The 27,350-nt window shown below is 46.2% G+C and overlaps 1 protein-coding gene across 2 annotated transcripts; it reads right to left on the bottom strand.

Annotated features, from left to right (window-relative positions):
• Positions 1-472: 472 nt before the first annotated feature.
• LOC120395542 (aldo-keto reductase family 1 member C3-like) lies at positions 473-27,088 on the bottom strand. 2 transcript variants are annotated; one of them, XM_039520017.1, is made up of 10 exons: positions 27,054-27,088; positions 17,320-17,508; positions 9,762-9,929; positions 9,055-9,171; positions 7,087-7,164; positions 5,149-5,271; positions 3,427-3,536; positions 3,023-3,188; positions 2,020-2,102; positions 473-739 (listed from the first exon to the last, which is right to left on the bottom strand). In XM_039520017.1, exons 2-10 carry the CDS (start codon positions 17,404-17,406, stop codon positions 703-705), a joined length of 969 nt encoding a protein of 322 aa, XP_039375951.1. In that variant the 5' UTR covers positions 17,407-17,508; positions 27,054-27,088; the 3' UTR covers positions 473-702. The 2 variants fall into 2 exon arrangements, with proteins under 2 accessions (XP_039375951.1, XP_039375952.1); XM_039520018.1 differs by lacking the exon at positions 27,054-27,088 and having other exon boundaries at positions 17,320-17,524.
• Positions 27,089-27,350: the final 262 nt, after the last annotated feature.

The raw sequence follows: 27,350 nt of genomic DNA, 5'->3' as shown, positions 1-27,350 counted from the left end.
CTTTCCAGTAAAAAACCAGACACCTGGCAACCCCAGGCTGATGGCTTGACGAAGATCAGGGAAGGGGTTGAGCTGTTGGATCAGCCACTACACAGATCCACCAGCTGTTTCCTCCTTCATCCAAAGGAGTCAGAGAGCAGCAGTAACAGACACTACCGCAGACTGAAGAGGCTGTTAACAGGATGCAATGGCTTTGCTGCCATTCACCATTCTACGCCCCAACAGAATTCTGGGCAAAGCTAATTGTTGTGTTGCGAAATCCCGGTTTGCATGCTACTGAGTGACGTCAACACCCGCCAAAGTGGACAGACCCCCTCATTTTTCAAACCGGCTCAGCCAACCACACTTTGGGGACCTACAGCACCTCACACAGAGCACTTCTAAGGGGCGTGGGTCTGCTGGCTCTGAGAATGAAGAAAAGAAACACAAAGAAAAGAGACTAGACTCAATAATTGCATTACACAGACACCTTTATTTTTTCCCAATTAGCAATGAAGTGCCATTCCATTCAGAGACTGAGTTGTTTAGCATTTCTGTTTAAATGTACAGTGTAGATCTCTTGACATCTCCAGCAGAAGGTAGGTTTCCAGAACAGGGCGCTTCTCTAGGACTAATCACAGGAATGGGGCAAGGAGATGAAATGTATGCCTGATTTTCCTTATGTGTGAAATAAAATCAAGAACAATGAAAAGATCCTTTCCATTATTCATCCGTATACAACTGTGGGTGGCCCAAAAATCTAAAAAGAAAGGTGACATTTATGAACAATTCACCCATAACTATATTATTAGGACATCTGAATGCAAAATGCAGGGATCTCAAAGAGCACACGTGCAACACTTTCTACCTGTCTAAGGGTTTTCTTTCATCTCTGTACTACCTAAGCACGTGAGTGCTCTAATGTACAGTCTCTACTGAGATGACAGTACGTTACAGCACAGGTTGTTGGGTTCAGTGTTAGGGTTGCCAACTTTTTACTTGCACAAAACCGAACACCCTTGCCCCGCCTCTGCCCGCCCCTCCTTAGAGGCCATGCCCCTGTCCCACCCTTTCTCTGAGGCCCCACCCCCACTCACTCTACCCCCCTCTGTCGCTTGCTCTCCCCATCCTCACTCACTCGCTTGTTTTCACAGGGCTGGCTTAGAGTGTTGGGGTGTGGGAGAGGGTTAGGGCTCTGGCTGGGGGTGTGGGTTCTTGGGTGAGGCCAGAAATTAGGAGTCCAGGCTGCAGGAAGGGGCTCTGGGCCGAGGCAGTAGGTTGGGATGTGGGAGGGGGTGAGTGCTCCGGCTGGGGGTGTGGGCTCTGGGGTGGGGCTGGGGATGAGGGGTTTGGTGTACAGGAGGGTGCTCCAGGCTCGGATTGAGGGGCTGGAGAGCAGGAGGGGGATCAGGGCTAGGGCAGGGGTTGGGGCGTGATGGGGGGGTTGGGGTGCAGGCTCCAGGTGGCGCTTACCTCAGGCAGCTCCCGGAAGCAGTGACATAGCCCCTCTCCGGCTCTGCGTGCTGCCCTGTCTGCAGGCACCGCCCCCACAGCTCCTTCTGGCCATGGTTCCTGGCCAATGGGAGCTGTGGAGCCAGTGCTTGGGGCTGGGGCAGCATGCAGAGCCCCCTGGCTGCCTCTACACATAGGAGCTGGAGAAGGGAAATGCTGCGGATTCCGGGAGCTGCATGGAGCCACGGCAGGTAGGGAGCCTGCCTTAGCCCTGCTGCACTGCTGACTGGACTTTTAAACGGCCCTGTCAGCAATGCTGACTGGAGCCAGGTCAAAAACCAGACACTTGGCAACCCTATTCAGTGTGGGTGCTGGGTGGTGTTGGTAGCCTGTGATCAGACTAAATGATCTGGTTGTTCCTTCTGGCCTTAAACTGCATGACTCCATTCCAGTCCTAATAGCTATGATCGTAAGTACATCCTTTGGGTCAGTATAATACAAAACCTTATTTCTTTGTGGGGTGAGCACTGCTGCCTTTCTTCTGCCTCTCCACAGAGCTCTAAAATACTGCAAAGTATTATGACTTACGGTTCTAAACGCACATAGGAAAGGTTTTTGTTCATCCCATCAATGGTTTTCATGTCCTCCTCAGAAAGCTGGAAGTCAAAAACCTGACCCAGAAGACAGGATCAAATATTGGGTTATTCCTGCAGGATGCATGTGTATTGACAGAACCACAAGCCTCATATTATATGAAAAGGAAATGAAATAGATATATAAATTTGGGCCTGCTCATTCCACTGTATTTTAGATATTTCAGAGGTGAAGGGTATGTAGCTATGTAACGTGATTTTATTTTCTGTGAATTTCACCTTTAAACTTCTAGGAATCTGCTGTTTGCAGAGGCAGCTGCCATTTTGGGAAATAAAGGGCATGTTATAGAGGAGATACACACTGTGCTCTCTCATGTAGATGTACTTCCTTGTCTTGTTCTTTCCCTTAATCTAGAATAAATCAGTCAGTCTGATAGTCCTTGGGTATGGAAAATAGAACAACTGATCTCTTTGGAAACTAATTTATCTAGGAAAGCTGTTTAAGACCCTGGACTCAAATGGGCAGGGGAGGACATAGCAGAGTTTGGAGAGGACCCGTGGTCTAGGCAAGAGGCTGAGGGCAGGAAAGGGGCATACTCCTACTGGAAGATCATTTGTCTTTCCAATGCTGAAAGGGGCCTATATTCTAATCTGATATCAAGAGTAGCGTTAGTCATTTTGGAAAGGGCTCCACAAATCAGTTGCTCCCTTAAAATGTTTCCTTTGGGAGGCGCAAGGAGGACTCCAGGGTTTTCTCCCCCCATATTATTATTTGTTCTCTAGTGGGTGCCAAGTTACACAGTTCAAATGTTAAAGTGGCAAAAGCCTTCTCTAAGAATAGAGAACCTGCCTGAGAACTATCAGACATTGTGTAGCGCAGTTCTCAGGTAGGATCCTGCAGTGCCATCCTGTACAAGGGCACAAAAGTTCGCAGCCCTCTACAGTGTCCCATCTAAATCTGCACATCTCATCCTCTTCTCTCTGCACTCCTGTTTTACCTGGAAGTTTTCTTCAATACGCTTTCTGGTGTAGCTTTTAAAGAGGACCACGATTCCACGTTGCAGCTGGTAGCGCAGGGCTACTAGAGCGGGGCTTCGGTTGTACTTTTTGGCAACTGCACCCAATACTGGGTCCTCCAGCAGAACTGGGCTGCTTTGGTCTACCCTAGAAGGGAAACAGAGAAACAGGGAGCATTTCTGGGATGAGGAATGCAGTCATCTCAGCCTAGTGAGGACAATACGTGTATAATCTGAAGATAACCTGGTAGGTCTTTTCCAGCTCTCATTTTTATTCTAGAACTCTATAAATACCAGATATTTTGAAGACAGAGGGTACTTTCCCCTCCCTCCAACCCATTTATGAAGTTCTAAACCTGAGAGCACAGTCCAGTTTCTTTCCTTACCACGTCTTGTCTCTCTGTGATCCCAGAACACAATAGGCTTCAAGGAGGATATCCTTGGATTTGCAGAAGGCCAGTAATTTGCCTTGGTTGAGGTAAGGGTGACATTCAACCTGCAGAATCACCCCCCAACCCAAAATTGAGATTTCAGATCATATAAGCAGCAGCAGTTAGACAAAAGAAATAGCAGATGTTATGTCGAGGGGATACAGAATGTTTAAATATCAAAGTAAATTTCAATAAAATATCCTACAATTAAAATACAGCCTGGCAGTGCAAGTGACCATGGGGTGCAGTTTAGCTGATAACAAATACCCCCAAACAGTTTATCTAGTAGAGGACAGTGAAGCCAAAACATGGTGTGTGGGGACAGGCTTAATAAGGACTTATAAACTGAGGGCCAAATCCTGCCTGCCTTAAGCATGTGTGTTGTCCCCGTGACAGCTCATTAAGTCTTCTACAAGCAGGTTTTGGCCCATCGTGTATTGTTATGCAGCTAGGATATGGATCAATATCATGTCCTGGACCAACACTGCCATTAAAGCCCTGGCTATTAGTTATAGTGAGATAATTCCTAATAGATGTTCTATGGGTCTTTATTGGGACCAGTTGTAACTGTAGATATGGACGATATATCACGCTCATTCTAAGCCCTTAGTTTCAGTGGCTGCTAACTTCCCCTCATGTGGTCTCTTGGTCTAAAATTTCTCAAGCTTGCTCTCAACTCACAAGTGATTTTTTGAGGAGGAGGAGGGAAGAAATTGAATCAGAATCAGTTTTTGAATTGTCCAAGTATGAAACAACAGTTTTTTCCTCAAGACAAGACATTTTTCAATATTGAAATTTAGAAGTTTAGATTTACAACTTCAAAGTTACCTTCTACCTATATATAATCCTCCATATAGAACTTGTACTATGCTAAGTTTAAAACAAAATTACTTGAGAGGTAAAATTACTTTCAACTACTGACTATGGGATGCTGTGCATATCCTGTGTTATTTTGCTTATCATATATAACTCAATTCTTTCCCTTTATCCAGCATGTATAGAACACATCTAGGTATCTATGTGAAAGGTAGGCAAATAGATTAGACAGTCACATTTCTGAGTATGAGTTTGGATAACCTGGTAACAAAACATCCTCACATTCCAAGCAGAGAAAGGCTGGTGCTCTGAAAGTCCATTCCCCTAGCAGGGGAATGAGGTAGCAGGAGAGGAGATCTAGATATACAGGGAAGCAGCTGGGTCTGTATTTCTCCTGCCCCTCTTAAACACTGTTTCCTTTACGGGTATTTTCTACTTTCTTTTTTTGTATTTTCATTGGTTTTTCCATAAATTTAGGGATGGGCACAAACAAAGCCCTTGTTCCAAGCTCCATAGAATTATGGTGGGTTTTTTTTCAGAACTTGAACCTGAATCTATAGCTGCTAATGGCCCCTGTCTTTAACGTCAGCTGTCGCAACACCCACAAATTCTGAGGAGTTCAATATCAGGGTCTAACTGTTGTGGGTTGTGTCTATTTTAAGTGGAGCAATAAGGAAGTTTCCCTTTTGATTTAAAAGAAAGGCTGGACATAAGTTCCTGCTGAGAAAGACATTCTGGAGTTTCTGCTTCCTGTAAGCACTGAGGTTCTTCCCCTATAAACGAAACTCTTCACTGACTACAAGTTCTGGATTTCTTCCAACTCAACACTTTTAGGTCTCCATCCAAAGGTCAGAGTTTTACCTGGTTGAGAACAGGTTTGTACTTGAGCCCTGGTTTGTTCAGGATCATCTCCAGCTGTCTGATGTTGAAGTTGGACACTCCGATGGACTTCACCAAGCCTGCGTCTTTACATGCCTCCATGGCCTGGGAAACACAACAATGGCCAGTTCCATTATCACTACTTCTAGTATAATTTCCATAAGACTAGAAAAACTATGCTCAGCTGGGCTCACTCCATATAAAATTATTCCACCAAAATATCATAACACATACAGTAGGGGATATTTGATTTGTTCTAGACCCTGTCTGATTTAGAGACAGTCATTTTCCAACTGTTCACTTAGGCATCAGATCTCCATCCAATCCACTGAAATAAAGTCATCTTTTCCCCCAGTAGAAAGTAGACATTCTGGCCACTGCCTCTCCCAGTTGTTTTCTCCCTAATTTGTCCCTCACACATACTGAACCTCAAAGACATAGCGATACCCAAACACTGCTAGTGAACAATACAGAAATAATGGTACCACATAAGTATGGGAATATTAAAACCAGTTTAAGAGATTTAAAGCAAAAAATGAAATAATTAAGTATGAAAATTAAATACTGAAGGAGATGGACAAGTGCAGTGATCACCATTAGCGTGTCTGTATTTACCGACAGTAGCCATGCCGTGGTGTCTGAGATGCGCCAGTGTTTCCCTGCTTTGATAATATGAAATGACTGCAGGGTCTCAGATCACAAGCAGTGCTATGATAACAATGATATGGTGCCAAATCCTGTTTACTTTTTCCATTTAATAGAAAAAGCTTGCTAGAGTCCACTGAAGGGAAGGCACGTATCAGAGGGGAAGTTTTAGCTTTTTCCTTTTAAATGAGGGAGTTTAGTTAATGCTCATGAAAATGAGGAACCAATAGCACTAATTAGAACCTGGGATAATGTGAGCCGACACTAGGCTAACTTCCCCAAAGCTCTACCAATGCACCGTGATTCTGACCTGATGCCCCTTTGTGTTTCATTTCTGGCCTCTCTTGATATAGACGCATCAATGGAATTAAATTGACTGATGGATTTTGTAATGTGGGTGAGCGTGGACAGACTTAGAACCTAGCTCTTCAGAGCTGACAGGCTGGCTCACTAATAAGCTGCAATGCCGACCTACTCCAAGAGCATTAGCTAAAGAATTAGGGATCTGATGGAGTCCTCGTCTTGGCTGACTCTCGGGCAGACTATTTCATCCCATTCCCTCCTCTGTGGAAAACATCACCTGTAAAGCCCAGACTACAGTTCTGTCCCTGAAAATGCCTTTGGCAATATCCCTGTCCTAAGACCAGGGAAGGCCAAAGCATCTCAAAGCGAGGTTCTGCTTTATAAAGTGATTCTGTTAAAAAAAAAAAAGGCTCGTGAGATTTCATGTTTGTTGTCCCTCAGTGATTTCCCCCTCAAATCTGCTCAGTTCACACTTAAAAATATATTTCACTTAACTAGCTGCCCTGAATACTCATTGAGGGTCTGGGCTATGCACAGTTATTGTTCTGGTTTAATCAGTCTGACACTGATGGAGTAACCTACCCTAGTATGATGGGGCAGCTCCTGCAGCAGTCAAGAAAGGGTTAAAGAGTTCCTCTGGGCACAACCCACCACATGCATGAGGGTTGTCAAGGCTGGAGCAGGGTAGGACCGTAAAAGGGAGGACACTGGCTCAGTCTGGGTGGGAATCTGGTGTGAGCAGAGCTAGAGCTCCCCAGGAGACAGGGGTTGTTTCCTGGGGAAACTGCGTGAGCACACTGGGCCCTGGGCCCCCTGAGGAAGTAGAGGGACTGGCTTTTCTATACATTCTCCTTTGCCCTCTAAAAAGGTCATATGGACTGAAAAACCCCAGAAGTTTGAGCACTCTCTGGGTAACAGTCTGCTGGCTGACTAAGGAGACTGGATGGGCTCTTAATTAATCATGTCACTCACCTCCCAAGTTTGACGCAGATCTACAACATCAAAAATGAATTTTCCATTTTCATCCTTTGGCCATGTATCGGTCCCAGGCTAAAAATAAAAGGAAAATCCCCCTTGGTCATGATACTTTTTACAGAAGTGGATTTTAACTATTTTGTGACCAAGGAAAGAGTTGTAAGGAGAAGGAGTGAGCGAGGGAAGGTGTTGAACTCTAAAGCTGGATAAAAGCTATAGAATGGTTTTAACTAAATTGTGGAAATGGCAGAAGTGCTAATAGACTTTTTTGTTTCAGTTTTCACTGCAAAGTTTATAGCTGATTGGACCTCTACCCGTGAAAATGAGGTAGGATCGGAGTGCCAGAACAGGAGGGGCCAGGTTGCCATGGCCTCCCCCCCATTTTCTTACCAGTCGTAAGGGCGAGTGACAGGAGGCAGAAAGGAGTGAGAAGGGAACGGGGTCTTGGGGGGGGAGAAGTGCCATGGGAATGGGGCCTCTGGGGAAGTGGCGTCAATGTGGGAGCGGGGTCTTTGGGGAATAGGCAGTTTGAGGGCGGTGGCTCAGGGAGAAGAGGTGTCATCAGGGCCCAGGCTTGGGGAAAAGGGGTGGTGTGGGGCCTCGTTCGGGCGTCTGTGGCCCCCCCCCCCGCATCCTTTTAGGTACTCCTGCCACTCCTGCATAGGATATGAGGGTAAAATAGGGAAAGAACAAGTTAAAAATTACTTAGATAAGTTAGATGTCTTGAGTCACCAGGGCCTGATGACTGAGGAGATATCTGAACAATTAGCAATTGTCTTTGAAAAATCATGGGAGATGGGAGAGATTCCAGAGGACTGGAAAAGGGCAAATACAGTGCCAATCTATATAAAAAAAAGGGGAAATAATGACAACCCAGGGAACTTCCTAACTATCAGGGTGGTTAAGTATTGGAATAAATTGCCTAGGGAGATTGTGGATTCTTCATCATTGGAGATTTTTAGGAGCAGGTTAGACAAACACCTGCCAGGAATGGTCTAAAACAGTGGTTCTCAATCTATTTACTATTGTAGGCCGTATCCAGTACTACCTGTATGACCCTGAGGATGTCACATGGGCCGCAGCTCTGTGTTGATTGGGCTGCAAGTGGCACGTGGGCCACAGGTTTGGGAACCACTGGTCTAGATAATGCTTGGTCCTGTCATAAGTGCAGGGGACTGGACTAGATGATCTCTTAAGGTCCCTTCCACTCCTATGATTCTACCTTGAACTGAAATGAATGCCTAGAAATAATTGTGTGTCAATAAGAGGATACCTGTTGATACTGGAAAATTAATTAGCTCAGCTAAGCACAACTTTGATAAGAAATTCTGTTTAATACGCAGTGAAAACAAAGCACACATGTCACAAGCAATTAGTGCCTACAGATATTACAGATAAAACATATGTGGTGTCACAGAAAACTGATAGCTTCTCTGACAAAAAGAAAGACGTTTGAATTAATGAACACATGATTAATACGTTAAAGAAGTTATAGCTGATGACAAGTGATACCAGTAACCCAAGGTTAGTTTTATAGATTATTGGTGAATTTCCAGAGTAACTAGAGTTAGCTTTTGATCATGAAGTGTATATTTGAATTTAGAGAGTTTCCCAGATAGTTTGTAAATTTGCCAGTCCAGACATACACATATATATATATTTTAGTGGCATAATGTGAACCCAGGAAGCATATGATGTTTTAACAGCAAGCATTAAAAGCATAACCTATGTGCTGAATATAGTTTGATTGTCAAGGCCAAAAATATTTCATTATAGACCGTGCTTCATGCATTAGTTTTTCTTTTGTCTTTTGCCTTCCCCTTGAACACCCATCATAGGCTACTTCTGCAGGCTGGACGTACGACTAGATGGACTATGAGTCTTTTTCAGAACAGCTCTGCTCTGGCCCATGGATATACTACCAAACATTTGTTTTCCTGTGTGTATTTTTTAATAAATGTTTACCTTTAGAGACATGGGGTTGTGGATAATGAAGAGATCAAGATAGTCAAACTTAAGTTTCTTCAGTGATTGTTCCAGGCAGCTTCGCACAAGTTCAGGACGGTGAAAGGTACTCCAAAGCTGTAATGATTCAAACACAACTGTTTTTTCTGAAGAAGTCCTCTCTTGTCGTCTCTTCTTGCTGTAAAAACCACTTTTCTAAAATGTCTTAGTCATGTCATACCACTGGCTTTACCTTTTTAGCAGAAGGGTTGTGTTGTGAGATGGCTGTGTGCAAAGATGCACATGAGAGGAAGAAGTGAATGTTTCCTGAAGAAGCAGGGCGAGCGGCCGAAATGCAGCCAGGATGTCAGAAGTGCACTTGGTCAGTACAGGAACACTATGTGAGGCCATTCTCAAGGTTAAAATCTTTGGGGCTAAATTTGTTGTCCTTGGTTATTGGGAGTCAATCTGTTGTCTGACTTCAGGAGTCAGTCCTGGATGAAGTAGCTGTGTTAGCTTTGCTTTCACAGAGATAGAGATGAGCCTTGTGCTCAAACCTGTAACTTGTTATAGAATGTCGTTTCCCAATCCTGCGAATAATACTCCCCTAAAGGCAATCCTTTTAATATTGGCCTCGACATTGGCAACATTCTTCATAAATTAGACAAAATAATTAGCACAGGAAGCAGTACGATAAAAATACCGGTGTTAAAACAAAACCTACTTACCTTTCCTGTATAAAATATGTCCTCTCTTTTGACTGTTCCATCTGCAATCTTCTCGTGAACGGCTCGGCCAACCTCCTCCTCAATCCCATATACAAAGGCTCCATCAATATGGCGGAAGCCAACTTCAATAGCCACCTTTGTAGCCTCCTCACATTTACTTTTTTGAACCTACCGGTTAAGAAGGTGTAGTGTCAATCTCTCTGGATTAGGGATATTTTATACCAGTCATCTAGAGCTTTGATCCCCATCTGAAAGACCTGATGTGGAGTTTTTAGATTCTGATACCTTCACACTTAGAATCTTTGAATTTACCTTAAAGGAAATTCAAAGATTCTGGGCCTGATCCTCTGTTGCCCAGCATCTTGTGTCATCATCTACACCACAGCAAAGTAAATGGAATGTAGGTGTAAAAAGCTACTATTCAGACATAGCAGGTTTTTTACTCCCACTATGCACAGAAGGAACTAACTCCTTGAAATGCAGAGCAACAGATTATCAGGCCCATTATTTCAGCTTTCTTTTTACAGGATTTAAAGGACAATCAGTACAGGATCCTGAGACCAGGAGTCAGGAGCTGTAAGAACCAGATATCAACATACACTATGGATTAGAACCCCCAGTCTAACTGAGCTAAGCTACAACCTATTTATTAAAAAAAATTTTTTTTAATGATTTATATGCCAAACTCATGATTTTGTCAAAACTGAATTATGCTTTTGAATTCTTGAGTTTGGCAGGACCGCATTCCTTTCATGAGTAGTTGTAACAAAGGCAACTATTAAAACTGTTTGGTGAGAACTATGATTTCATGAACCCTTGATGGTTCTTGGGTAATGACCCAGCTTTCTTCCATCTAGTTACATCTTGACTTGATTAAGATTAATAATTGAAAAATATCTCACAACAGCCATGCTTCCTAGAGGAGAAATCTCTGTTGAGGCATGTGTGATTCTCTTTACACAAAGGCCCCTTTACACCACTCTGGCAGTGTGATGCGGCCTTAAATTCCCCCCACTTTAGAGTGGTGTCTTAGTATAACTGAGAAACAGGCCTGAGTGAACAGATGCAGTTTACACAGACTGCAGTGTTTAGGAAAGTCATATTTTAGGAGGTGGCCTTTTCTGGGAGGAGTAGAGAGATCATATCAGTCTGGCTAATACTGTGCAAAGACTGGAAGAACTCACTGTGACGTAGGCTGTGGAATGTTTTGTTAACTTGGCAGATGGGTATGTGAGAAGCTGAAGTGTTTAGGCTTCAAGGACGGGCTAATTAGGCTGTGAGCTGTGTAGTGAGATGCTGGCCTTGGGCTGGTTCTCATCTGCCAGTAGGCAGTAAACTGGATAATAAATTAGAAAGTTGTACAGGATGACAATTACCCTATGAAGTTATAGCTGTGCCTGTGTGTATCTTATTAACCAATTAGCAATTGCTTGATTGCCTGCCATAATTGTATATAAGAGCATGCTGGAGAGAAATAAATGACTTTGCTACCAATCACATTGATTGTTGGGCTCTGTCCATGCCCGCTTGAGAAGCACTGAGATGCAACAAATGGTGACCCTGACGTGATTCGAATCGAATGATGATAGTGTCGGTGGCCTGACCCAGGCAGAGGAGAGCGGCTATAAGTCGCGGCGGGGAGTGCTGGAGAAGCCCCCAGGCGTCCGAAAGGAGAGGCACACCTGAGCTCAGAGGTGAGCGGCTACAAGCCGCAGGGCGTCCGAAAAGAGAGGCGCACCTGAGCCCAGAGGAGAGCGGCTACAAATCGCGGCGGGGAGTGCTGGAGAAGCCCCCAGGCGTCCGAAAGGAGAGGCGCACCTGAGCTCAGAGGTGAGCGGCTACAAGCCGCAGGGCATCCGAAAAGAGAGGCGCATCTGAGCCCAGAGGAGAGCAGCTACAAGTCGCGGCGGGGAGTGCTGGAGAAGCCCCCAGGCGTCCGAAAGGAGAGGCGCACCTGAGCCCAGAGGAGAGCGGCTAATATGGGAACCGCTGCATCAGCGGAAGAAAAAACGGTGCATGAATATTTGATACGCATCGCGGAACGGCAGGGAGAAAAGCTCCCCTCTGATACGTTATCCCGCCTGCTGCGGTGGGGACAGAGAAGGGGACTTTTCGTTAAGCCGAATACAATCTTTGATAAAACTGTCTGGGAGCGGCTAGGCTCCGAGCTTTGGGAGTCGGTGACTCAGGGCGATAAGGAAGCCTTCTCCCTGAGTCAAGTATGGAATAAAACAAGGAAGATAGTAGAAACTCTCGCAGCCGAGGCAGGAGTGCAGGCGGCCCTCCGAGAGAGGCGCGTTTGAGCTCACAGGTGTTTGAGCTCACAGGAAAACGGCTGGCTAAGTTATGAGTACCGCTGTATCAGCTGAAGAAAAGATAACACAGAAGCTTTTATTGCATATTATGAACTGACAGAGGGAAAAGATTTCCCCTGCTGCACTACCTCACTTATTAAGGAAAGAGGGGGAGCTGGAGAGGCTCCTCCTAACCGCCCTTCGGGCACAGGACGAGGAGGTGCTCCGCTGGAAGCGAGCCCTGGACGGGAAGACGTTGGAGTGCACGGTGCAGGCAGAGGCCCGTGCCATGGCCCCGGAGGTCGTTTGGACCTACAAGCAAGTAAGTTGTTTTGGCAGGAACCTGGAGAAGGCATCCTACGCTGGCTGGTCTGAGCCTGGGACAGTGCCGGGAAAACCGTTATGCTTCTCCGGTATGAGCAGCAACAGCTGGGTGTTCTGACACAGGATTCACAGATTAAAAGAAGCCAAGGAGGGAAGGAAAAAGAACAGAATGAGTTAACCGAAGACAGCTCATTCTTTTCTGGCCCCAGTCAAGGACATGGCACAGCTAAGACTTGGTGGACAGCCAAGGAAAAGGGGGGCTTGGCTGGGCCCAAAAAGCTGTGAGAGCTGAAAAACCCTACCAGGCACTAACGGAATGTGTTAGCTGTCTCTTCTCACAGGTATGGAAGAGCTGCCCAAAGATCCTAGCAGCCCTGCCAGGAGACTGACTGCTCCTGGAGCCAGGAGACTGACTGCTTGGACCCATGATTCTTACTGCAAAAAGACCCCTTTACATCAGGAGAATTTTCCTACTGATGGTTAGCCTATTTCCCTTTTTAGCTTTATTGTGCTTTTTGGACAGCAGGAAAAAAGGACAAGGTGACGTGCTGGTTAACCTCTCCCTTGTCCCTTGGCAGCCCCCATTGTGTCATTGAATTTTTTTTTGAAAGAAGCAAAACCACTACAGGGTGATGTGCTGGTGACCTTTCCCCCGTAGGAGCTGAACCACGACTGCTTCGGGAAAGAAGAAGAAACTCTCATATCACTGACATTGCCAGAGTCCAGAAATTCCTGACTAAAAGGACATTGAGAACTGACCCTGGTGAAGAAACAAAGAATTGTACACTGGCAGGAAGAAATTTGGGACTCCTGCTGAGAAATGTGGTATTGATTGGATTTTGGGGTTTATTTTACAGGCTGCGCCCTGTGTTTTGGATAAATCCTTTAGCATGTATTGCCCTCCCTAATTGGATTGTAAATGATATTGCTCTTATTTAGTTTTTTATTGTTGGAGAACTAGCGAGTAATTTAAGGCACAGTAAAAAGTTAATTTTGTAGTTGCTGGAGGAAACAGCAGTTGAATTTTGTAAAGATGTTAAAGAGTAAAGTTTTTTGGTGTTTTTGAAATGTTTGTAAATAAATTTAGGCAAAGAAATTAGTTTGTAATCATTTGGCTATAAACAATTTTGTTGCATTAGCTGAAGAATGTATATAGTGCTATGTAATTGAAATTGTATTAGGCTTAAGGGCATATAAGTGGTGATGTTTTCCTTCAGTGTTTAAAAGCAGAAGTTAAAAGTAAGAAACTTTAAGCTGTGAATAGCTTTGAATCCAGAAGCAAGCCAGGAAGCAACTGTATTAATGTAAATGATTTAACTGATGAAGTAATTCCCCTGTTTTGCCTGAAATTTATAAGGGTATTTGTATATTTTACGTAATGATTGATTGCCCAGTAGGGGTAGATTTGTTTTTGTTTTTTAGATATTAAAGAAAATTGATGCTAGCTGCATAGCATTTAATGTACCATGCATTTATTAATAGAGTACAATTTATGTTTTGTGTTTTATGTTTTGTCTTGTGGTGTTTGTTTTCTGGCCAGAATTGTTGTTGGTGTTATATGTTAAGGATTGCATGGTTATAGGTAGGCCTTATAGAGTTTTAATTTTGGTTTGTGATAGATTGTAGTGTTATGATGTTATGAGTTGGGAATGTTTTGCTAATGCCTTCTCTCCTTTTCCTTCTTTTGATTTTGTATAGAGGGGGGAGATGTGGAATGTTTTGTTAACTTGGCAGATGGGTATGTGAGAAGCTGAAGTGTTTAGGCTTCAAGGACGGGCTAATTAGGCTGTGAGCTGTGTAGTGAGATGCTGGCCTTGGGCTGGTTCTCATCTGCCAGTAGGCAGTAAACAGGATAATAAATTAGAAAGTTGTACAGGATGACAATTACCCTATGAAGTTATAGCTGTGCCTGTGTGTATCTTATTAACCAATTAGCAATTGCTTGATTGCCTGCCATAATTGTATATAAGAGCATGCTGGAGAGAAATAAATGACTTTGCTACCAATCACATTGATTGTTGGGCTCTGTCCATGCCTGCTTGAGAAGCACTGAGATGCAACAGTAGGCCTCTACGTCATTTAAGCTTTTGAAAATTTTATCCTTATGAACTAAACCCAGTGAGGTAATTCAGGTGTGATCACAATTTTACAAAACTGGGGACACTAAAACAAAGGGGCAAGTAAGATGCCCAAAGGTTACATAAGTGACTCAGAGGCAGAATCAGATCTTCTGACTACAAGTCCCCTGCTCCATGGGTGGCAAGTTTGTAGAAATTTTGGTGGTGCCCAGAACCCGCCCCCCCAACTCCACCCCCCCCAAACTCTGCCCCCACCTGTCTAAGGCTCTGGGCGGGGTTTTGGGGGGAGGTATGGGGTGCAGGTCCTGGGCTGGGGATTGGGGTGCAGGGTTTGGGATGGAGTTTGGGTGCAGGCTCTGGGCTGGGGGTGGGGGTGTAGGAAGGGGTGAGGGGTGCAGGCTCTGGGAGGAAGTTTGGGTGCTGGGTGCAGGCTCTGGGCTGGGGCAGAGCGTGGGTGTGCAGGAGGGGGTGAGGGGTGCAGGCTCTGAGATGGAGTTTGGGTGTAGGCTCCAGGCGGGGGTGCAGGCTCTGGGCTTGGGCAAGGGGTGGGGGTGCAGGAGGAGGTAAGGGGTGCAGGCTCTGGGACAGAGTTTGGGTGCTGGCTCTGGGCTGGGGGCATAGGAAGGGTGAGGTGGTGCATGCTCTGGGAGGGTGTTTGGGGATAGGAGGGAGTGCAGGGTGAGGGCTGTGGGGCGGAGGATGAGGGGGTCATGCTGTGGGGGGGCTCAGGGCTGGGCTGAGGAGTGGGGTGAGGGCTGTGGGGCTGAGGATGAGGGGTTCATGCTGTGGGGGGGGTCAGGGCTGGGGTAGAGGATCAGGGTGCAGGGGGATGAGGGTTCTGGCTGGGGCTTGGGGATGAGGGGGTTCATGATGCAGGAGGGGGCTCAGGGCTAGGGCAGAGGTTTGGGGTGTGGGGTGAGGGATGTGGGGCTCATGATGTGGGGACTCACGGCTGGGGCTGAGGATTAGGTGCGGGGATGAGGGCTCTGGCTGGGGCTGAGGATTAGGGTGCGGGGGATGAGGGCTCTGGCTGGGGCTGAGGGTGTGGGGCGGTGGGGAGGCTCAGGGCGAGGGCGGAAGGGCAGGGTAAGGGCAACCGGCCTTGCCATTAGTGGGGGGCAGGCGCTAGGACCCTGCGGCAGCAGACAGCAGTTCTGCCGGGAGCAGATCTCCCGCAGTACAGAGCAGGCAGGGGAGAGGCTCGTGCTGCTTTCTGTCAGGCAGGGACGCGGGCTGGGGGACACGCAGGGCAGGGAGAGGCCCGCGGGGGCTGGGGCCCGATCCAGGCAGGGCTGGGGGAGAGACCCAGCTCCAAATATTGCTGGAGCAGGGCCCCCAGCCCTGAATATTCCTGGAGCCCGAGCACTGCACACATATATAACCTGCCGCCCATGCCCTGCTCTGGCCATTAGACCCATCCCCTCCACACTGGGATCAGCAGGTAGTAGCAGGGCCGGCTCCAGGCACCAGCCGAGCAAGAAGGGGCGGCTTCTATCCAATCCTTTTTTTTTTTTTTTTTTGCACTTTGCCGCTTCCGCTGCCCCTGCAGGTTTTTTTCTTTTTGGTTTGCTGCTCCTGCCGCCCTGTAGGGGGCGGCGGCGCGGAGGAGGGGAGCTGCTGGGAGCAGTGCCAGGTCTCCAGCAAGCCCAGCACAGCAGCCTGCCCACCGGAGCGGCGTGGAGCCCTCCCAGCAGGCGGCGCGGCAGGAGGGGCCGCATGGCGAGCTCCCCGCTTAAGGCAGCCCTGGCCGCCCCCTTCTCTCTCCCCCCACCCCGCCTGCTAGCTGGGGTGTGCACTCCGCTGCCCAGGGTCTGCAGGGCTGGGAGTCCCCTTGCACCCGCGCGCCCGTCACCCCGCAGGTTTTTTGTTTTGTTTTGTTTTATCTTCCCTTTGCTGTTCCGGCTGGCCGGCAGGCAGGTTTGTTTCGTGCCCCACCCCCCGTCACTGCTCCGGCTGGCAGGTTGGTTTCCCGCCCCCCCCACCTTTGCTGCTCCAGCCGGGTGGCAGGTTGGTTTCCCGCCCGCGCCCTTTGCTGCTCCGGCCGGGCGGCAAGTTGGTTTCCCCCCCCACCCCCTTTGCTGCTCCAGCCAGGGCAGGTTGGTTTCCCGCTTCTCCCGCTTGCTGCTCCAGCCGGGCAGCAGGTTGGTTCCCCCCCACCACCCTTTGCTGTTCCGGCCGCTGCACAGTTTTTTGTTTTTGTTTTTTTTTTTGCTTGGGGCAGCAAAAAAGCCAGAGCCGGCCCTGGGTAGCAGGACTGTCGAGAAGGGAGAAAAAGGAAAATGTACTCATCTTCCTTCCCTCAGTGTAATTCAGTGAGCAGCACTACAAGGGCTAAAAGTAACTAACTTCTCTTTAAAGGAATTTGCTTTCCATTTAGCTCAGGTTGGGACCAAAATGCACTGGCAGAGACATACGGGCCAAAAAGTGGGAAAGAGAGCGCTGTAGGTCAGGGCAAAGGTAGTTACATAGTGGCTCTGGACTAGAGTAGCTGGGTGCTGGAGGTCAAAGAGAGGTGGATTGACAGACACATGTGGGGCTCTAGGTGGTAGGGTGTGCTGTAGATCAAGTGTTTTGGCAGCTCTGGGTCATGGAATCGTGTATCAGCAGCACATTCACTCAAACAATAAAAACCAACAACCCCTTTTCTTACAGACGATGATATTCTTACATTTATATACCAGTAGCATCTTTCACTCTAAACTCCAAAGCACTTTTCAGACATTGTCAATAGTTTTATAAACTAATATACAGGGATCTCATCTTGCAGCCCTCTCTGGAGTGCTATTGGCAATGGTTATAGCAGTGCCCAGCAATGTTAATCAACAGGTTAAGGACAAAGAAAGCCATGAAAGATTTACTTACTGCGTCAGGGGAATAGGTACCAAATCCCAGTGCAGGAATTTTGTTGCCATCGTTCATCTTAATACAACGGTCTTTGTCAAGCTCCATCTCTTTACAGTATTTCCTCGATTCTTTACTGAACTCTGAAACTTTGCAGCACTGTTGTATGAGCCAGCAAGAGCTTCAGAAAGAAAACAACTGTACGAAGTCCTAATTTATATGCATTTTTTTCCAGGGAGTGGAGAGGAGTAGCAGCCAAGTTACAGGCAGCAGGCATAAGGGAGGGAGGAACAAAAGTGCAAATTCAACATGACAAAGCAAAATCAGAAAACACGCTATCATAATTAAACAATGGGTGAAAGATCGGTCTTTTTCCTCAACTTTACTGACTTAATATCGCTTCCATGTGACACAGAAAAGAAGCATATAAAAGATCTCCCTTCGAATTCACAGTCACTCTACAATGGGTGCAAAGCATTTCCAGAAAAATATAATTAGGAAACTTATACCCTTTCACAAAACATTTTGAAACTAACACTTATCACATATGTTACTAAATTTTCAAACTCATCAGAAGAAAACAATAACAATTAAATCACATGAAAATAGTACAAAAGAATTGCCTACTGTTTAATTGCTCCTATGAATTACAGATTTGAGCGGCCTTGATCTACTGGCTCGAAGAATAAAGATAAGAAACTTTGTTATCAAAATCAGAAACAAAACATAATACCTGCGTTACACAGAGACCTTTATTCTCCCCTCCCCCGATAATCTAGAACCATGCTAGAGATTAGTTGTTCTGAATTTCTGTTTAACATATTGTGTGTAGATCTCTTGTGCGCTCTGCACTCCCAGAGAAGAGTATTTCTCTAGGACAGGGGTGGGCAAACTATGGCCCACAGGCCGGATCCGGCCCCTCAGGGCGTTGTATCTGGCCCATGGGATTGCCACGCCCATGGCCCCGCGGGCCCTCCACCACTCCCAGAAGCAACCAGCACCATGTCCCTGTGGCCCCTGGAGGAGAGGGGGCAGAGGGCGCCATGCGCTGCCCTTGCCCGTAGATACCTCCACTGAAGCTTCCATTGGCCAGGAACGGGGAACCGCAGCCAATGGGAGCTTCAGGGGAGGTACCCACAGGCAAGGGCAGCGTGTGGAGCTCTGTGTCCCCACTTCCCCAGGGGCCACAGGGACATGGTGCTGGCCACTTCCCGGAGCGTTCCCTCTCCACCTCCACACGGAGGCCAGCCCCACCTCCCTAAACATTCCTCCACAGTTTGGGGACCTCTGAATTATGGTCTCCTCTTTTCTAAAGCTGGAAAGGGGACAAACAACTCACTTTGAAATTCATTCTCTCTTTGGCACTTAAGTTGCTGCGACATTAACACACACATTCCCCTAGCTATTCTCCTTATAGTTTTCTCTGATAAAGGAAGGAGTTCCAGGATAGCACTTTCTGTATTTCAGTGGAGTTAAAAGTAAATTGTCACCCCCCAAACCTCATACATCTGGCTTTCAAATGCCATCTGTATGAACATCAACCTTCACACTGCCTCTGCTGAGTAAGAACATGAGCCAATAGGTTGGGAGAAGAGAATGACTATTAGTGTCTCGGAAGGATAATTGCCCCGAGCCAGCAATTTTTGTTGTTTGCTGAAATGTCTGCATGTTTAAATCATTGCCTCCAGAGAACAACACACACTGTGTTCTTTCAGTGGATCAGTGCAGGAATTATCTGAGAAAACATCCTGGGTCATTCCCATGTGTGAGTGTCATGGCCTTTGCCTTTACGTGCTTTGTTTCATGTTAATATTAAAGTAACAAAAAGCACAAAGTTACATACTGGGGGTTTCTGCTATCTCAGAAAAGGAATTGAGCATGAAGCAAAATAAGCCCTTTAATTTTGTCTCATGCCCATCTCTGACTTGTTCAGTTTCTGTCTGCTATGACTCACAGACATTAGAGATGGCAAAGACCTTCTAGGTTATCCACATCATGATGCCTGGTACAGGGCTGAACACATTATTGGTACTTCAACAATAATAATCCAGCCCATTTCCCAGCAAACACAGGATTATTCCCTACAAAGCATGTGTCTGAGAGAATTCAGATAACTCCCACTTTATCTTCTTCATGCAAAGATAGACTAAGCAGAACTGGGAGCTGCATTATAAGAGAAAGTTCCGCTCCCTCACTCCCGCAGCCCATTTATGGTTCATCACAGGTAGCTGGGCTTCTTGGATCCACAGCAGGGGTACGTTGGCACAGCTCCATTTTAGCAGAGAAGTGACCCTCAACATGCCTGAGGCAATAGTGGAGCAATATAACATAGCCTATCATGGCTCATTGCTGTATTTTATGTCTCTCTATTGGCCACATTGTCTGCCTTACCTTAAAATGTTCTGGGCCAGGTCATGAGCTGGTTTAAATTAGTGTAATGCCAGTGAGTCAAATTCCCTTCTCAGCTACACAGGTGTGACTCAGTGGTATACTAAGAAGATGGAAGTAAGAGGAGCATCACATCCATTGACCTCAAAAAAGCTGCTCTGATTTATGCTTACTGAGGAGCTGGGATTCTGCATTTAAAGCTAAAGTCTTGACCCTTCTTTGCAGTGAAGAAAAATCCCAGTGCAAAATAACTGCACCCTCTACATGATGGCTGATGGCTTGGCCAAGATCAGAGAAGGGGTGGAGCTGTTGGATCAGCCACTACACAGATCCACCAGCTGTTTCCTCCTTCACCCCAAGGAGTCAGAGAGCAGCAGTAACAGACTCTACGGCAGACTGAAGAGGTTGTTAACAGCATGCAATGGCTTTGCTGCCATTCCCCATTGGTGATAGAATTCTGGGCAAAGCTGGCTGTGATGTTGCAAGATCCAGTAGTGATTGCTGGGAATTGCAGTCTGAGTTTAAAAACGTCAGAGGAAGTGTGAGTGGGTTTGTGTCAAAACTGGGTCACGGGCTGCTGCTGCTGCAAGTTTTTCTGCAGTGCTGGGATTGATGTTTTAATAAAAAAACGTCTTGTTGGATTTTACTTTTTTGGTCTTGGCCTCCACAGCTGCACGCTAGCCTAAAGGTAATAATTGGAGATATACCAATCTCCTAGAACTGGAAGGGACCTTGAAAGGTCATTGAATCCAGCCCCCTGCCTTCACTAGCAGGACCAATTTTTGCCCCAGATCCCTAAGTGGCCCCCTCAAGGATTGAACTCACAACCCTGGGTTTAGCAGGCCAATGCTCAAACCACTGAGCTATTTAAAAAAAAAAAAAGCCTACATAGTGCTTGGGGTGGATTTGGCCCTGAGTAATATTTAAACAGTACCTTGCTTGGTGAACAGAGACTGTGTTATGTCTAATTTTTATGAAGTGTTGCCTGTTTTTAGATCTGTGTGAGCTAAGGAATCCACTTTGTGGGATTTTTAGTCTATGGTTTCTGTTATATTCAGTGTCTAATCTTGCAAGCTGCTAAATCAAGTCAACGCCCGCCAAAGTGGACAGACCCCCTCATTTTTCAGGATGCAACGGCTTTGCTGCCATTCACCATTTTATGCCCCAACAGAATTCTGGGCAAAGCTATTTGTTGTGTTGCGAAATCCAGGTTTGCATGCTACTGAGTGACGTCAATGCCCGCCAAAGTGGACAGACCCCCTCATTTTTCAAACAGGCTCAGCCAACCACACTTTAGGGACCTACAGCACCTCACACAGAGCAATTCTAAGGGGCCTGGGTCTGCTGGCTCTGAGAATGAAGAATAGAGACTAGACTCAATAAATACATTACAGACACTTTTTTTTCCCCACTAGCAATCAAGTACCTGTAACCCTTCTGCCCCTCTGAGTTGGCAGCAACAAGGGCCGGGTTCAGTATCCAGGGGTTCCATTTCAATAACACAATGCAAAACCGGCTCGAGCCCCCACCCAGTGACTGGGACAATTACATACCACCCCCCCGGGCACCTCTAGGAAGCAATACTTCCCCACTCGCAAGCATGGAGTCCCAGTGTAGCAAAATCCTTTTAATAAAGGAGGGAAACAATGCAGCATCACGTTGAAGAAACACCACAAACAGAATTATAACACAAACCATAAGCAACAAAAACCCACCTCCAAGTACGTTTGGCAATGTCCTTTCCCCCTTAGGGTCTTAAGTCCAATCACCTCAGAGTCCAACAATCTGAAAGTCGCTGGTCAGTGCCACCGGAGTTCAAAAGTTTATCTGCAGAGTTTTACCCCCCCCCAGCATGGGTGGAAATGGGGAGGGCGCCACACACAGGGTGTTAAGGGGTACCTTACATGGGCCAGGGCCAACTGCTCCACCTCTCTGTGGAGTTCTGCTGCAGCCTTCCCCACAACCAGCTCCACTACACCAGCTATGCTGCTCCAGCCATCCCCACAAACCACTCCGCTCCGCTCCACTCCACTCCACTCATTGTTCCGTGGGCTGCTCCAACATGCTGCAAACTGCTCCGCTCTGCCAGCTGCTTGGCGATAGAACTTCAGGCTCCCCCAGTAGTTAACACAGCACTCAGCGATCACAGCTCAGTAAGCTTAGCTCTTTTAGTGATTTCAGCTTGTAGTAGGGGAGCCCCAGTGCTGGTGCACTACTGGCCCAATGTGAATTCAGCTCAGCAGCCTCTAGATGAACTCTGCTCTTTAACAGTGGAGAGAGGAGACTGTGCAATGGGTGTTCCAGGCCCTCAAAAGGGGCCCATACCATAAGATGTACACACCAGTCTCAAACTCTCTCATTTCACTGGGTTTTGGCACCCATGTCCCTTGTCTAGCAAGTGCTACTTAATTGATGGTAAGACTCTTTGTCATAAAGCAGTCTCATAGTTCCTCATTCACATAATCAGGGTGACACCACTTTATTCCTCCTGCCCCAATAACAAAGAAATTGGGGATCCCAAAGCTGTCAAAATAACCATCCCAGGCTGCTGTGGGCATGCTAAGTGGGGTGGGAGTGCCAATGCAAATACCTGAAATGCCAATGCAAATACCGGAAATTCCTTTCCACACTCCCCATAATTTACCACCAGATGTCAGAGTAGAGCTCATCCTGGCTCTGCTTACATACCATTCCATTCAGACTCTGAGTTGTTTTGAATTTCTGTTTTAATGTACAATATAGATGTCTTGATATCACCAGCATTATCTGGGCTTCCAGAACAGCGTGCTTTTCTAGGACTAATCACGGGAATGGGGCAGGGAGATGAAATGTATGTCTGATTTTCCTTATGTGTGAAATAAAATCAGGAACAATGAAAAGATTCTTTCCATTATTCATCTATGAATGGAAACTGAGGGCGGCCCACAAATCTAAAAAGAAAAAGTAACATTCATGAACTATCCACACTAACTACATTACTAGGACATCTGAGTGCAAAATGCAGGAATTTCAAAGAATAGAAATGTGATATTTTCTACCTATCTTAGGGTTTTCTATAGGCCCATCACTCTACTATTTCAGCACATGAATACTCTAATATACAGTAGCTATTGGGATGGCATTACATTACAGCAGAGTTTATACTTAATACCTGTGTTTACTTGGAAGTTAATAAAGGTCAGAGAAAACATTGGGTCATAACTGTCTGACTGCCTATGGCAGAAGGCTGTTACAAGAGATAATTATTCTCAGTAAACAGGGAGGCTAGAACAAGTAATAGTGGGCTTTGATGAAGATGGAAAAATTGTCTTTAAAATGCAGACAGGCCCAAACCTGAGTATGTTTTGGTTTAGCCCTTTGCAGATGTAAACACCACCCAGATCAAAGAATGTTTAATCTAGACCAGTGGTTCTCAAAGCTGGTCCGCTGCTTGTTCAGGGAAAGCCCCTGGCGGGCCGAGCCGGTTTGTTTATCTGCAGGTTTGGCTGATGGCGGCTTCCATTGGCTGCGGTTTGCCGCTCCAGGCCAGTGGGGGCTGCAGAAAGTGGTGCGGGCCGAGGGGTGCGCTGGCTGCCCTTCCCAGAGGTAGGGGTATGGCACAAAGAGGAAGTTTGCAACTTTCTGACCCTTGGGCTAATCTCCAGGGTGCTCTCTGCTAGCTGGGAATTGCTGGAGCATAGCAGCACTCTGGTTTCACTCTGTCCCGAGAAATGCCTTCAGCGTATACCCCCCTATGCCAAGGGTGGCAAACCTGTGGCTCCACAGCCACATGTGCCTCTTCAGAAGTTAATATACAGCTCCTTGTATAGGCACCGGCTCTGGAAATGGAGCTACAGGTGCCAACTTTCCAGTGTGCCGGGGGGTGTTGACTGCTCAACCCCTGGCTCTGCCCCCACTCCACCCCCTCCTCTGAGCCTGCCATGCCCTTGCTCCCCCTGCCCCAAGCCTCGTGCATGCCAAGAAACAGCTGATCGGCGAGGCTGCCAGTGGGCGAGAGGTGCTGGGGGGGAGCTAATGGGGGGGCCTACTGACGTATTATGTATTACTGTGGCTCTTTGGCAATGTACATGTAAATTCTGGCTCCTCAGGCTCAGGAATGAGATAGCATGAGAGGATCTCTGGATGTGCAGGGAAAAGTCTGGGCCTCTCTTTCTCCTGCCCCTCTAAAACACCGTTTCCTTTAATTTATTTTCTACTTTATTCTTTCAAAATTTTCATAAGTTTTTCCATGAATTCAGGGATGGGCACAAACAGAGCCCTTGTTCCATGCTACATAGAACTATGGTGGTTTTTTTTTCAGAACTTGAACCTAAATCTGAATTTGCTAATGGCCCCTGTCTTTAACATCAACTGGTCCTAACACCCAAAAATTCTGAAGAATTCAATATCAGGGTCTAACTCTTGTGGCTTGTGTCTACTTGAAAAGGAGTAATAAGGAGGTTTCCCTTTTGATTTAAAAGAAAGGCTGGACATTAGCCCCTGAGAAAGACATTCTGGAGTTTCTTCTTCCTTTAAGGTTTTCCCCCCCTTTGTGTTTAGAGAAGTTCTTTGTTTCTCTTCAAAAAGCAGCAACAGGAGGAACACTTGCAACACATCTTAGCCATCATTACTGGACAAATAAAGCACTGCCTTGTATCTTAATATAGCCTTACAATATTCCATGCTCCCATTCTCCCAGGTGAGTAACATTTTTCTGTGAATTAGTGGGATCATAGGAACCGCCAAACTGGAGCAAACCAGTGGCCCAATGAGTCCTCCTTCCAAGAGTGACCTCTACCAGCTGCTTCAGAGGAAGAATCAAAAAACCCACAGTGGACAGCTATGAAATAACCCACCTCCAGGAAAAGTTTTTTCCTAAATCCCTATTAGAGTTTGGTTTATGCCCTGAAATATAAATCTCATTATTGTTGTTTTCTCATAGACTCCTGGGTATGTTGGTTTCGTGCCTGGCAAGTATGCATGACAGTTTTGCAAATGTGTTTTAATGTTATACTCATACATGATACCCACCTATAGAACAGATGTAATTATCTAATAAAGTCTCAGGTTGGTTTAAAAATGCTTCAGAAAAGTGATCAATAGTACAGATTGTATAGAGAACTCATTTGAATTTCTATAGAATATTACTTTAATCCCTATCAAATTCTATCGGCCAATCTCTATCTGACCATTAAAGATAATGGGATGGCTCAGGTGTTACTGAGAGCAGAACTTGGCTTTCACAACCCTTTTACTGACGATGATACCCAAGAAAAGCACACAGCTTGCTCTTAGGTGGAAGCTCAGTTTTGCAGGGCTAGCAGTCAGAAAATACATCTTTTCAGTTGTAAACTGAACACATTTATTCTTGAAATCACCTGAAAGACAAATATGGAACTAGGTAGTGTGGTTCTAATCTGAAAAGGGACTCTATAAGAGTTACGAAATCACCAAATTATCCAAAAGTGTGCGTGTGTGTGTATGTGTGTGTGTGAGGGGGCAAGTTCTGTCCTCATTTACACCAGTGCAACCTCCATTGATTTCAGCAGCTCTTGATGTACAATAGAGAGTATCACAAGTCGAACCATTGGAGCACTGATAATCTGCATGATGAGTCAGGGCCTCAGGTCCTTATTTATCTGAGTCAATGAGAGTTCGGTTATTCAGTCCTTCAAGCAATCGAGTAAGGAGCTCAAGGTTTGACCCACAGTGACTGACTTCAATGCCTTTGAAAATGAAGGGCCTGTTCTTGCAAACCTTATTCACGCAAGTAATCTTACTGAAGTCCATGCGGCTAGTTGAGCGAGTAAGGACATGAGTGAGCGTGACATCAGAGGGAATCTGCACGGGCTCAAGAGCCTGCCCATGCTGATCTGATTTCAAGATTTGGGTCTTGATGGGTGACCTTGGGCAAGTTCGTTATTGCTGTTCCCCATGTATAACATTAGGATAGTGATGCTTACCTTCCATTGCAAAGTGCTTGGGATCTATGGGTGAGAGAGCCCTAAGTACAACATAGTGATTTTTAGTCACTACTAATTTGGGTGGACTCTGAACCAGTGAGTGACAAAGAGATAAAAGGCTTTGTATGCCATTACCTAAGTCCCCTATTCCTTTCAAGGTCAGTCTTTGTTTGCTCACCCCATGAAGCAAATACAGTTTTGAATGGTGTCAGCACATTTATTCTTTATCTGACACAGAACATGTACTACACAATAAGAGAGTGAGTGAGCTAGCGAAAAAAGGGCGCTGCTGTTAGACTGTAAGTAGTTATTAAGTTACAAATAAGATCACCTAGTTCTTCTGCCTGCTTACAAAAAGTGTCATCAGCTTAGTATTATCGTTGGAGGGTTCTTCCAGAAATACAGGGTAATGCTGAGGGCACATCTCCTGACTGAGGGGTATAACATTTTGAATGGCCCAGAGAAAGCAGATGCAACAAAATTGCTCAAGGTAAATAGGGTGAGAAACAATGGGCCATGAACTAAAGCTCCGAAAGGATCTGAAAGACGTGGAGACACGCCTTTAAGCACAGCACGTGGAATTTGGGTGTGGAATGGACTCCCAAAATCAGCAGTAGGAGCTGCAGTTGTGAACATATTTTTATACTCAGACAGGCACTTAGATATAATGCAATAGAGAACAAGCTGTGAACAAATAGCTGGATGAACAAAGATAAGCTGCGTTGCCTCCTTTTCTTTCCAAATATCGCAGTATAGAAAACCTTCACACGTGTATAAAAACTAGCCAGCATAGAACATTTGCCAGTTAAATGAGGAAAGAACTGGAATAGCAAAGCAAGCAGCAGGTCAGGACTGAGGTGTATTGCAGAGAGGCATGTGGGCCCATGAATAGAACAGCTAACCAGACTGCACGTCAGAGCTGAAGTTCATTGCAGACCTGCATGGGGCCCATTGTTGGAACTGCAGAAAGTGCTGCATGCTGGGATGGAGAGCTCTGTGGAGGAAACTGTACAGTGCCTACCCTCACTCTCTAGATCTTAGTGCTGTCAGTCGCTCATTTTCATGCACAGCACCAAACTTCATACAACAAACACAAACTTCCTATTCTGGAATAATCTGTAAAAGGTGCATAGTGTGGCAAAGTTCCTCCTCTCCTCTAGTAGGTCCTGCACTTATTGGCAGATTTCCTCCCCTCAGTGGTCTTCCCCTTGGATGAAACCCACAGTCTGGATCAACTCCTCCTATGTCTGATTAGGAGTAGCGAGGCTTAGGGGGAACCCGGGCCCGCCCTCTACTCCGGGTTCCAGCCCAGGGCCCTGTGTATTGCAGCAGTCTCTATAGTACTACTTGTAACCGCTGCTTGACCGCTATAGCTCCCTGGGCTACTTCCCCATAGTCTCCTTCAAACAACTTCTTTATCCTCACCATAGGATCCTCCTGGTGTCTGATACTGCTTGATTGTATGGTGTTTCCTCAATCCTCCAGTAGTACACCCTCTCAGTTCTTAGTTCCTTGTGTCTCTGACTCCCAGCTCCTCATACGCACTTCCTTCCTCTGGCTCCTCCTCCCTTGACTGGAGTGAGCTCCCCTTTTTATACCAGGTGCCCTGATTAGCCTGCCCTGATTGGCTGCAGGTGCTCCAATCAATGTAGCTCTCTCCGGTGCCTTCTAGAAAGTTCTTAATTGGTCCCAGGTGCCTTGATTAACCTGCCCTGATTGGCT

Source organism: Mauremys reevesii, linkage group 1, assembly GCF_016161935.1.
Source record: "Mauremys reevesii isolate NIE-2019 linkage group 1, ASM1616193v1, whole genome shotgun sequence".
Taxonomy (NCBI): Eukaryota; Metazoa; Chordata; order Testudines; family Geoemydidae; genus Mauremys; species Mauremys reevesii.
The sequence above is the reverse complement of the archived record's forward strand: the minus strand, read 5'-3'. Positions and strand labels throughout refer to the sequence as shown.